General features: G+C 36.1%; 1 protein-coding gene and 1 long non-coding RNA gene across 21 annotated transcripts in view; one reads left to right on the plus strand and one right to left on the minus strand.

Annotated features, from left to right (window-relative positions):
• The window catches only part of LOC309872503, an 857,896-nt gene that overhangs the window by 590,631 nt on the left and 254,442 nt on the right, over positions 1 to 12,823 (plus strand). The gene's annotated exons all lie outside the window — the stretch shown is intronic.
• EHBP1 (EH domain binding protein 1) overlaps positions 1 to 12,823 on the minus strand; it is a 348,209-nt gene that overhangs the window by 58,054 nt on the left and 277,332 nt on the right. For 15 of the 20 annotated variants that reach the window (XM_082746631.1, XM_082746619.1, XM_082746620.1 and 12 more), the window contains one exon: positions 3,016 to 3,163. In XM_082746631.1, the coding sequence (XP_082602757.1) occupies positions 3,016 to 3,163 (148 nt within the window). The remainder of the gene's footprint in view (positions 1 to 3,015; positions 3,164 to 12,823) is intronic. The other 5 variants (XM_082746615.1, XM_082746623.1, XM_082746622.1 and 2 more) reach the window with 1 other exon arrangement.

A 12,823-nucleotide genomic window follows, 5' to 3' on the forward strand; every position in this document is an offset into this window, starting at 1 on the left:
TGTATAATAGCTGAATGTCAGGCAGGAATTTGTCCTAACAGTCTCTTACCCTATTCCCAACCTCAATAGCTTCAGCTTAGACCTTGAGGCCAGAGCAGACCTAGTCTGATCTATATACCTTTACTGAGGTCAGGGAATACGCCTACTCCACTTGTTGTAGGTCAACCTTAGCCCTGATTAAGAGCCTTTCATCTGATAGGTTGCTGCGTTCAATATCCAATATATAGTGTGTCCCATAGGAGAAATGGACCCTGGTCACACTGATCTTCTTAGTGAACAGAGTCTAGACTTCAGGTTTTCATTAGCTTTCTTTCTTTCTTTTTTTTTTTTAAAGATTTTATTTATTTATTTGACAGAGAGAGATTATAAGTAGGCAGAGGCAGGCAGAGAGAGAGGAAGGGAAGCAGGCTCCCTGCTGAGCAGAGAGCCCGATGCGGGACTTGATCCCAGGACCCTAAGATCATGACCTGAGCTGAAGGCAGCGGTTCAACCCACTGAGCCACCCAGGTGCCCCTTTCATTAGCTTTCTATTGAACCCCGTCCCCTCTTCATTTCACCTGGCTTTCCCTGTTCAGTCTATACTTCTTTGCTACCTCTGCAAATCCATTCCTTGTTTGTTTTTATTTACTTTGTTGACTACAGAATGATGCCAAAATCAGGTTTTCATGTTCCCTAGTTACCAAGTAGGGAAGATACCTATTCTTTGGGCTGTCACACTGATGAAGTTTCTTTACCTAGTCTAGTCCGGGCTTAATCTCAGCTGGGGTGATATAGTGATAAAACCAATTATACAGATGACCCTTCCTATCTATGACTCTTCACAGATGAAGAAGCTTGGCTTTAATTATTAGAAGGCATATACCTGACTGATGGGGGCACAAGGTTTATCCATAAAAATAAAATAGATGAAGAAGATATAAAAATAGATATAAGAAAGAAAAGATGAGGATCAGTATGCCTGAGTCCTCCAAAAAGCAGATCAAGTGGCACCTTAGACTAGGAGGAGGAAGGAAAAATGAGAAGGTATAAAGGAAGAGGCAGCTGAAAGATTTCATGAAAAGAAGAACAGATTAGGAGGGAGCATATGGACAAGAAAGTTAGCAGCAAAAGACCAGTCAGCACCAGTGCTGGAGAAGACTTTAGAGTGAGCTCCATTCATGGTCTTTGATAAAGCCTTAATTGTCATCCAGTGACATCTGCCTGAACCCTGAGACTTCATTTTAACATTAACCAAACTATCTAAAAATAGTAATAGCAAAGAGTAATTAATTAAAACTTTTAATTCTTAGCCTTCCCAGGGTTTATAGCTTATTTAAGATAGCATTATTATTTGCTCACCACTGAAAACAATATTAAAAGAGACACTGGATGCCTCTCTATCCTATTATTATGATGAGTTTATGAATTTCTCCTATGAGTTTATGATGCCACAGAAAGGGAGCATTAGTAGCTTTAGAATACTTTATAAGGAGGGTCAAGAATATGAGTTTTTTTTCTATATTCTGAGATATAAGAAGGCAAAGATTTTTATGACTTACTTAGAATACCTGGAACTTTTTTTTTTTTTTTTTTAAGATTTTATTTATTTATCAGAGAGAGAGGGGGGGAGAGAGCGAGCACAGGCAGACAGAATGGCAGGCAGAGGCAGAGGGAGAAGCAGGCTCCCTGCTGAACAAGGAGCCCGATGTGGGACTCGATCCCAGGATGCTGGGATCATGACCTGAGCCGAAGGCAGCTGCTTAACCAACTGAGCCACCCAGGCGTCCGGAATACCTAGAACTTTTATGATGCTAAAGAAACATCTTGTTATTAATAGTAAATGAAAGCAAATTATCATAGCATTATATAAATATAGGTATGAATAGTTACTGATGTTACTATAAAACTGTGGTAGACAGTATAGAAACTGCAATAAAAATTCTGAATGATAGGAGTTGAAAAGTAAGATGAAGGATTTAAGAAAATAAACATTCTGAGAAGACCAGAGGGACAGATACACAGCTGTTTAGGAAAGCAGTTTTCAGATTTATGGGATGGAAAGTTATATGCTATAGGCCTTAACTGGAATTCTCTATAACAGGAAGTTTTTAATATAAGGAATCAATTAGAAGTAGCAGCAGTAAGTTTCAGTTTCCTTTGAAGAAACTTATCATCGACCTTGAAATAGCTTACCTCTGTTTCAGTTCTCTAAGGTCTTATTCGAGTCCACACTTGCCTACTCTTCAGAGTGATCTTAGCATTCTAAGATTAACTCAGGACAAGTACCTGGCATGTTTTGGTAGATAAATAGGTTATACACCTTTGAAATTAAAAAAAAAAAAAACAAACACCAAAAACAAAAAAACAAAACAAAAAAAACACCAAAAACACAAAAACCCAGAGGTCTCTTGAGTATACTCCTCTTAAACAAAAATGTAAAAAGTTCCAAGTCAAAGATGCCCAAATTGAGCATTAAGGGCAAAATCAAAATTCTCCTTAATTGTATCTATAGTCCTGTCCTAATATCAAGCTGAGAATAATTTTTACAGATACTGAAGAAGACCTTCTTAGAATAAGAGACTAAGAAGAAATGGATATGAGGCTTACCCAAAATCCTTACACATCAGGCTAAGAGGCCAGATCATTGTTAAAGCTACTTTCGAAAGATCCAAGTCCAAACAAAAATCTTTCATGCCAAAGCTCACCACTAAGTCTCGTGACCTTGATGTTGAGAACCTGATTGCATTTTACTCACAATTAATGAGGCATCATGGGGAATCATAAACCAAAGTTTGTATGAGTTTTTTCCTGAATCATATTCTAAGAAAGTAAGAATTAAACCAACAAGTTGATTTGGAAAACAGCAACAGTTATCTTCTGATTTACTAAGCTTCCTGTAGGTTTTTTGCAACATATCAATAGGTTAGAAACTTATGTATTTGATGCAACATTTTGAAGTAGGAATAAAATGTCCCATAGGTTCACTGCAGATTTCTGGGTTGTCTGTAGAATATGATACAAGATTCTTTAACTCACCTCCAGATGCCTTTGACCTTTCTTTCAACTTTTCTGCAGCCATTTCACCATAGCTGGGAAGTTCTGACATCTTCACTCCAGATCGAGCTTCTGCTATTAGCTGACGAGCTCTCTCTCTCAGCTGCCGACGTCGCTCTTCATCTTGCTGCTAAGATATATTGAACAGTTGCCAACTCAGTAATTGACAGAAATGCAATTTCATTTTCAATCTGATCATCATGATAGTAACTGGTTTACAGCATGGTGCTTGGCCCACATTATAAATAGGATGCTCTATATCAGTTGGATGTCACACCATTTTTAAAAGACATCCTAGAATCAGATTTTTAAAAAATATTTACAAATTACTGTATTAAAATATCTTCTAAAAATTCAAACTAGCCTTTAAAGAATGCTTGGCAATATATATAACTGAGAAAATAGTAGTGACTATTATTAATAAAATAATTAGGCTTACAGAAAAAAGTCATAATACTAAAAACAGTATTTCAATTTATACCTTATTTTTTGAAAATAGACTTTAACTTGCTATTTTCTAATAAAGGTATAGAGAGAGCACTGGCTAACAGACATCTTCAATATTATTAAATGCTGCTACAGTATATTGATCATATATGAGAAATAGTATTTTGAGGGGGCTGGAGTAGAATGGAGATAGTATATTAGTTATACAAGTTATAGTTGTTGGTAGTTTTTAAATCAGAATTGGGTAACTGATGTACTATCCCCATTCCTACTCCCTCTCTCCCCAAATGCACATTAAGAAGAAAAAGTACGGGGTGCCTGGGTGGCTTAGTCAGTTAACCATCTGCCTTCACCTCAGGTCATGACCTCAGGGTCTTGGGATCAAGCCCTTACACTGGGTTTCCTGCTCAGCAAGCAGTCTGCTTCTCCCTCCCCTTCTGCCCCTTCCCTCACCACTTGTGCATACGTCCCCCCTAATAAATTAAATCTTAAAGAAAAAGAAGAAATAAAATCTAATGTGGTATTTTAATATTTAAAATAACTAAAACCTAAAGATAATTAAATAACTGAAATTTCTGCTTACTTAAAAAAAGATTATAATGAATAGTAACAATCAACGTGAAAGTGCTTTGTAAATTGGAAAATACATAAAATACGGCATCATTATAGCAAACAAACTTGAAATAATGTGGCCCCAACATACCTTTGGCAGTGTTATCCCCCCTTAACCTCTCCCAACCTCCATAAAAGTTCACATCCATTTCACACAGAATTGTGAAATCAGGCTCAGGGAGCCTGCTTCTCCCTCTCCCTCTGCCTGCTGCTCCCCCTGCTTATGCTCTCTCTCTGTCAAATAAATAAATAAAATCTTAAAAAAAAGGACATTTCCATCTGAGGGAAAAACAGAAGGCATCACGGCATCATGGTTTCTGAGTCGAGCCTGCAGAATGAGCAGGATTTAGAAAGCATAGAGATGGTAGTCAGAAGTTAGGTGGGTCACTGTTAGAGAAACTAGGAGGTAGGAACAACACACAGACACAGAGTCAAGAGAGTACAATGGAGAAAAAGTACAAAGTCTAGTTTTCCTAAGCACAGGGCAAAAATAATAAGAGAAAGACAAGGCAAGAAAAATAAAGCTGGGCAGATAAGACTGTAGAAGCCCCATCCAACAGGGTGATTGATTATAAAGAAAGTAAGGGTCAATTAAAGGTTTAGTTTGGTGTGTCTGTTCTTTGTGTGTGTGTGTCCAGGAGAATGACCAACCAGAGGTTCTATTAAATACGACAAGTGTATAAGACAGGATGGCATAGGAAACCTGGAAAGAACTAAGTAGAAGGCTCTCATAACAGTCCAAGGCAGCTGTAATGAGAGCCAGAAGTAGAATGGTGGCAACTGAAATGAAAGAGACAGTGTAAGAATATATTAGAGGTAGAATTGGTACCTATTCCAATTCTTGGTAACCAATTAGATATGGTGGAAAAAAAGAAGCTGATTCAGAAGTTTTGAAGTTGGGCAACTAGTAAAACTGGGGCACTAGCTTTAGGCACTAAAAATAAAAATAAACTAAGAGGAGCTATAGGAAGGGAGAGAGAGGAAGTTAGGAGTAAGACAGATTGGGTTTGAGAGGCTGGCTGGACATCCAAGTGAAAATGCTAGGAGGTAGTTGGAAAGTGAAATTCATGTTAGGAATGAAGTCAAACTATGACTATAGATCTGAAACTACAGGAATATTTGCAAGTACCTGAAAAGATACAGAGAAAAAGGGGAGCTACTGACCAAAATGTGGAAAACATCTGTATTTAGATAAGTTAAAAGGATGTAAAGAGAAGAACTAGAATGCTGGATATGAGAATCAAAGTTCAAGAGACTTTCATGAAAAACGGCTGCAGTAAATGTGAAAGGTTAGTGAGTCTGAACATTATATAAAGGATAATCAAGGGGCACCTGGGTGGCTCAGTTGGTTAAGTGTCTGCTTTTAGCTCAGGTCATGATCCCCGGGTTCTGGGATGCGCCTCATGCTGGGCTCCCTGCTTTGCAGGGAGGCTGCTTTTCTCTCTAACTCTGCTCCTCCTCATCATTTGTGCTCTCTCACTCTCACTCACTCATTCTCAAATAAATTTAAAAGGGGGGGCAATCAAACTTGGTAGGCAATACTATTAGGGACAGCAGGGGTAGACACCAGATTGGTGGAGCTCAAATCTAAGCAGTTCTTCCACACATTTTGAGATGACTAGAAATGAGAGCTGTCAAAATTAATGGGAGCAAATTAACAGGGGTATCAAATGGACCCAGACATGACTGAAGAGGACAAACTGAAACAATTTCAGTATCAGAAAGAACAATGATTGCAGTGAACTGAATCAATGAAATCACACATGCAATCAATGAAAAGTCATTAATTCACTGATATTCAAAACGTTCTTAGATGGGGCACCTGGCTGGCTCAGTCAGTAGAGCACGTAACTCTTGATATTGGGGTTGGGAGTTTGAGGCCCATTTTGGGTATAGAAAAAATGTAAAAAAAAAAAAAGAAAAGAAAGAAAATAGGGGCGCTTGGGTGGTTCAGTGGGTTAAGCCTCTGCCTTTGGCTTGGGTCATGGTCTCAATATCCTGGGATTTTGCCCCTCATCCAACTCTCTACTCAGCAGGGAGCCTGTTTTCCCATCTCTCTCTGCCTGCCTCTCTGCCTACTTGTGATATCTGTCTGTCAAATAAATAAATATAATCTTAAAAAAAAAATAGAATGAGGAAAAGAATAAAGGGGAATTTTTTTTTTAAGTTCTTAAAAGGACGTGTAAATTCATTTGAGGCAGTTTTTAAAACAACTCCTCTGAAAACTTATAATTAGAGGAAAAGAATCAAGCAATTATCTTGTCCTTCTAGTAAGAACTGAATTTTAGGGTAACTAAATAGGCCCAGTCAATGAGAGAAAGCTCTATGTTATATAATAATAACAGCTATAATAATTTTTAAGGGGTAAAATTACAAAAACATAACCTTGTCTTTCATAAAAGAATAAGTCTGGCACGGATTATTAATAGTTGTTAAAGTTCTTTGATAAATTTCTGATGGGAATCTAGATAATTCATATTATGCTGTGGCGGAGTGTATTTTCCAAAGATAGCCTTGACAGTTCTCTGCAATGTGATCTTGCCACTCCCTCATCAAGTGGTAGAGTTTATTCCTCTCCCTTGAATCTCAGCCAGCTTTAGGCACTTGTATTATAATCAGTAGAATATGTAAGTGTGGTGGGTGATTTTGAAGGCTAGGTAGGAAAGATCATATCCCATTTGCCCAGGTCTCTTAAAATTCTTGCATTTTTTACTCTCTGGGAACCCAGCTGTCATGTGAGCCAAATTAACCCTTAAGTCTTCCTAGCCCACATACCAGACATGTGAATGAAGAAGCCTTCAGAAGACCTCAGCCTTTATCCATTTTGAGTCAACCCCCAATTGTTCAAGTCTCCCTAGCACAGGCCCCAGACAATGTGCAACAGAGAAAAAGCACTGTGTCCTGTCTAAAGTCCTAACTCACAGAATCTGTGAGCACAAAAACAATTAAAAGTATTTTTATTTATTTATTCATGAGAGAGAGAGAGAGAGAGGCAGGGAGCACAATGTGGAACTTGATCCCAGGAGCCTGGGATCATGACCTGAGATGAAGGCAGACATTTAAACAACTGAGCCACTGAGACGCCCCCAAACAATTTTTTTTATACCATTAAGTTTGGGGTAGTTTTTACAGAGCAATAGTAATTAGAACATATGCTTAAGTAACACCACAGAGATTATTTCCTAATTGCAAGGAGAAAACCTACTTGTAAATGTAGAGAACCAAATGGTAGAGCTAAATCGGGGATTAGGGACCACTAATCTAAATTTAAATCTTGCTATCACTAATGTCGGGTCAACCGTATGTTAAATTTTTTGGAGTGTACATAAAGTACACACCACCAATAATATTCTAGCCCAAATATTTAAAGTGAATCCACTAAATAACTTCCATTTGATCATATACATGAGGGATAGAGAAACATGATAAGGACACAACAAGGAAGCAACCAAATAAATCCAGAAAGGTACGGTATTCAGGATAACTGACCTGGTCATTTTAATAAGAAAGTTATGAAAACAAACACACAACAAAAACCAACTAACCAATCAACATCACCACCAACAAAAGAAAACCTAACTAGATGCAATGTACAATCCTGGGTTAGACAATGGTTGGGACAAACAAGTTGTAAGGGACACTGCTGAATCAATTACAGAAATCTGAATATAACCATAGTATTAAATGAGAGGAAATACAAGTTGACTAAAAAAAACCCCAACTGTTTATACAGTAATAACCTTATTTTGTCATTTTGGCAAAGTAAATACACATATAAATATATATGTGTAGAAAAAGACTTGGAAGGGTATTCACAAAGTTGTTATGATGGAGCTATCTGGGTGTGGAAATGTGATATTTTTGTTTTCTTACTTTGGCTTGTCTTCATTTCCTAATTTTCTGTAATAGACATGTACTACTTTTATAATAAAAGTTATTTTTAAAGAAGAATCTGGGGAGAAGGAAGGAAAAGATGAGGTGGTAGACTTTCTCGGGTTAGTGGTAGTTGTGGAAGGAGCAGAAGAGAGTTCTAACATGAGGAATATTTTCTTAATATTTAGAGACACAGACTTGTAAGTAAGCAGGGCAGGGTGAGACTGAAGATGGGAGAGTAATATGCATAAATCTGCAGTTCTCTACTAATACTTCTGAACTTGTAAAATATGCTAGGAATAAAAGGATGTACAAGGATATACATGCCCACTAATGGTGATCCTGGTAATGGTTGCTGATATATCTTAGCTTTATGTGCTAAGTGCTTTATATGCATGATCTCATTTAATTTTCACACTCCAATTTTTACCGATGAGAATATTTAGGTTTAGAGTTTCAAGTTCACAACAAAAACTAGAACTGATTTCAGAACTGGGAGTCCAGCCTAGGTCTGTTTGAGTGCAGAGCCCTTGCTCTTAACCACTGAAATATTTGATCCCCCAAATTATCAAATTACACGAGCGACTGAGGAAAATTGAGCTTTTACTAAACTTTCATCTTTCAAACTTAAGAAAAGTTAAGAGCACTAATAAAAACCATTATTTGATATGCCTCAGGCAACCAGGTTTAAGTGAATTTCACTGCGTGAATAATAACTTCTTGCAGAGCTGGAATTTGATGATTCAGACTAAGATGAAGTGGTCTTGGGTCATCTTAACTGAGTTAAAAATGAAATAAATGATTCTACCTTTCCAAATATGAAATGGGAACCTAATTTTTTTTCCTCACAAGCTACTACCTCCTCTTTGTCCCCCTCCCCCCACCAATAATACTCCCATCTGCAAATGTTTCTGAGAGCTTACCAAGAGTGCAATTTAATGCAGGCAATCATTAATAAAACCAACTCTAAATACTAATTAGGGACACTTTATCAATTTCCATGTAAATTGTTTGTTTGTACCTATTTACCCATCATTGTTCTCTATACAATAGAAAAAAATGCAAATGAACAAATCAGAATGCAGCCCTAATGGGACTTTCTGTTTATAACCATTAGCCCAGAGGTGTGCTGTAATTCAATTCTCAAGTAGCAAGATTTAGCCTCATTAACAGACTGCAAGGGCAGGTTACAACTCATAAAACCCTACAGTAAACAAAGTTTATGGACACAGCACAAAATCTTGAGCCTGATTGACAGAATTCTAGTTCCCTATCAGATTGCCTTGATTTACTTTTCTACTAATGTCCTAACACCACAGAGACAATTTTGCCTGGGCCTAGAGCTCTCCAGTGGGATGGCATATCTGCATTGTTTGTTTTCTTACCCATTAACTTCCCTTAAGACAAAGAACCAACTGAGAAAATAGAAGCTAAGTGTTAAAGTCAAAAGGAAAAGCCTGTAATTATAGCAATTGATTATGCAATAATTTTTAATTGATATTATTAATTTCCAGATTCATTAAAAGTAAAACTATTTCATTTTAATTTTTATATATAAGCTCCATTAAAATAGTTGATTTTTGCAGTAATATTTACAGAATAGCGACAAAATCTATAGGATCTTTTACTCAGAAGAGACATGCTGTTCATGTCAAAGGAACAAAATGACTAGAGAGTACAGATGAAGATTATTTTTGTACACCTTCTAGCACAAACTGCTCAAATATGTAGATAATGAGTATTTCTGACAATAATGGTTTGTTAAACCTACCTAAGTAGAAATGTATTATTGCCATTTTGACCACTCTGCATTTGAAAGAGACAAATGTGAATTACTTAGCTATAAATAAATCATCAGTTTACTGTGTCTGCTGGAAAAAAAAAAAAGGAAAATTTTCACTGAGATGCAGAGGTAAGGTAACTTAGAAGACGGATGTCACTAAAAAGAAAAGTGCACTTGAAAAACCCAATATAGTAGGAAATTTATGTATCTTTCATTTACCTGCATAGTCTAAATTAAAGTAAACTGAAGTAGTCAGGCCTCCTATTTTGGTGAATGAGTCTGATGACATTTACCTTTTGCCATACAGTATTATTTGGAATTATACTGTTATATAGGATAATCTAGCTTTTGTAAGATGGATGCACTCTTTGGGAGGGTTTAATGCAAACTGTATTTTTGAAAGGCAACCCTCCCCACAATCATCTTTTTACAAACCAGGTTATAACAAATGTTTTGGTAAATAGTAGCTCTGTGCCTATGCACACTGTTCTCACACATGCTGTCTTGTTCAGTACTGAAAATTCTGTAAGGTAACTACTATCTCTTTGACTTGATAGAAATCGAATCTCACTTAAAAACACTGCCCAAGGTCATACATCTTGTAAATGGTATAGTAAAAGTGAAACTCATTGTCTCATTTCAAAGTACTGGTCCTATCTATCACATAACTGGTGTTCAGAGAATGTTTCTGAGGCCCTACTGATATGGTAATTTTTTTTAAACCCTGTTTTTAACTTACTCTTGGGCTTTACAAATCAGGCTAAACTGCTCTGTATAGAGGTGAGGAGAACTTGTTTCTATTCATTTAAAACTTAGGTTCCCAATCTTAAATTATAAGCCTTCATAAAAGTGCTAAATGTAGTACACTTAAGCTTTACTTTTCTCTTTACTAATGTTTCCAGGATCAGGCAAAAGTCCTGTTATGGTGCAAAGAGCTTGTGTTTCAATACAACAAATTTAAGTATTTTCAAATACAAAAAATGGATCAGAACTAACCACTTTGGACATAAACCGAAAAAATATTTAGTCCTTTCACAGCATGTCTTCAAGTTACTATTTTCCTTATCGTTCTGAAATGGTCCACAATCTGCCATAGATAGATGCACTAGTAAAACTTGAACAATTTAAGGACAAACTCTTCAAGAATAAGTAATGTAATTCCTTGTTTCCTTTCCATAAAAATGTATTGGTATGCAATTTTTATATTTCACAGTTCACCGACATCTAGGCAAGCTTTCTTCCACTGCTTCAATGGTGCTACTTTTAATTTTATCCTCCTTAGTCGTAGTAATTAAAGTGATCAGCAGTGGCATCCCAGCGGCTTTGACACAGCTACAACCCCCTAGCAGACTTTTGCTTTTAAGGGGAAGGGGAAGAAAAAGACTAGAGTTTCATTTCACAGAGAACAAGAAAATCAAGCTTCTCCAATCCTCAACTTCATTCAATTGTTCTTTCAGCAGCCTTTGGATCTTAAGAATAAAATAAAAATGGCTGCCATGGGGGGTCCTTTTTATACTTGCTGCAAATGTCACTAACTGGCATTACTTTAGCCAAAAAATGATGCCATGGATTTCTGAAGGTGAATTAGAACATGAGAAACTGTCAGTGTAGCTGCTGAGATCATTACCCACCCATGGGTGTCTTTCATAACACTAGATATTTTTATTCAGTCGGTTGAAAAATACAGATTGAAAAGTCTAAGAAACATGTCTACACATATTTTCATGAAATAAGCTTTAACAAAACTGAGGATACATTATTTCAAATAATATAGTTTGCATCTTTACCCTTTGTAAATTTGTTTATAGCAAAACAAAGCACCCTATTTCTACCAACAAAACCGTAATTTCGTATCCTTTATTGCCTTTAATAACACAATATCCTGTGCTTAACTGTGTTACTTTCAGTGTTTCATACAGTCTTAGTAATTGGACTTTTATTAATTAGGCTAAATACATTTTAACTTATCCAAATTTTCTTTTAAAAGGGGCTTTAACTTAATACTGCTAGTTTTTCACAAGATTCTGTTTTCATAATGGTCCATGAAATTCTTCAATTTTATAGTAAACTAAGGGAAAGAACTTGACTCCCACCCTTTCATCATTAGACAGGAAACAAGGCTCTGTTATTAGCCATTCAGAAAGGGGGAAAAAAAATTCTGTGCTTGTCCAGAGGCAAGGATTACCAAAGTGCACCTATTCACTTGCTACTGAAGATAGAATGAAAATAAAAAATAAAATTACAAGACCTTTAAAGGTTTGGATAGACTATATATTTTACTGCCAGCTTGATCAGCTCTTGATGAATAAATAGGATTTAGGGTGAAACATTACAACTGTTTAGCAGACCTTTTCAACCCAACTCAAACTTTTCTTATGCTGGTTTGTAATATAAGCAGACATGCTTATAAATGGCCACACCTGCTCATTTCTCTGGGGATGGCCTGATCTCTGTTTCTCTAACAAAGAAAGAAAGAAAAAAAAAATCAGCCTTTCTTGTTGCAAAACAGAGTGGAAAGTCAAAATCTTTCTCAAGTTTGCCCCATCTGGCCAGATTAAATCTTTGATCAACCCTGGGGATTACATTTATTTTTGTAGTAACTACTAAATTTTGGATTTGTTTAAAATACATAAGCAAAATATTAAACAAAAGGTAAATTTAAGTTTGAGATCTGGTTTTTAATATATGAGAAGAAAATATTAAAGCACTAATTCAGAAAAAAGACATGCATTTTAAGAATTCAGATTTCATTCGTATTCAATTCATGAAACTGAATATACCATACCCAAGTTTTTTATGTGTCTCTTTGTTTCAAGATCCAGCAACTATTACTTTTAATTATAACACCTGTTTTGCCCAAGTGCTGGTATACCATGCTATACAAATAAGGAATTCTAAATACAAAACAGTATGATCAAGTTAATCTTGCTAAACGAGCTCTTCCTTAAGTATCTGGAAGCAATCTGGGATAGAATTTTTTATATTCTACATCAGTAATCATTTTCTTTCATTCATTCAACTAATATATGAATTTCTAGTAAGTACTATATTTTTAAAAAAATAATTACTTTTTGA

The sequence above is a fragment of the Mustela nivalis genome (genome assembly GCF_964662115.1).
Source record: "Mustela nivalis genome assembly, chromosome: 8".
Classification (NCBI taxonomy): Eukaryota; Metazoa; Chordata; class Mammalia; order Carnivora; family Mustelidae; genus Mustela; species Mustela nivalis.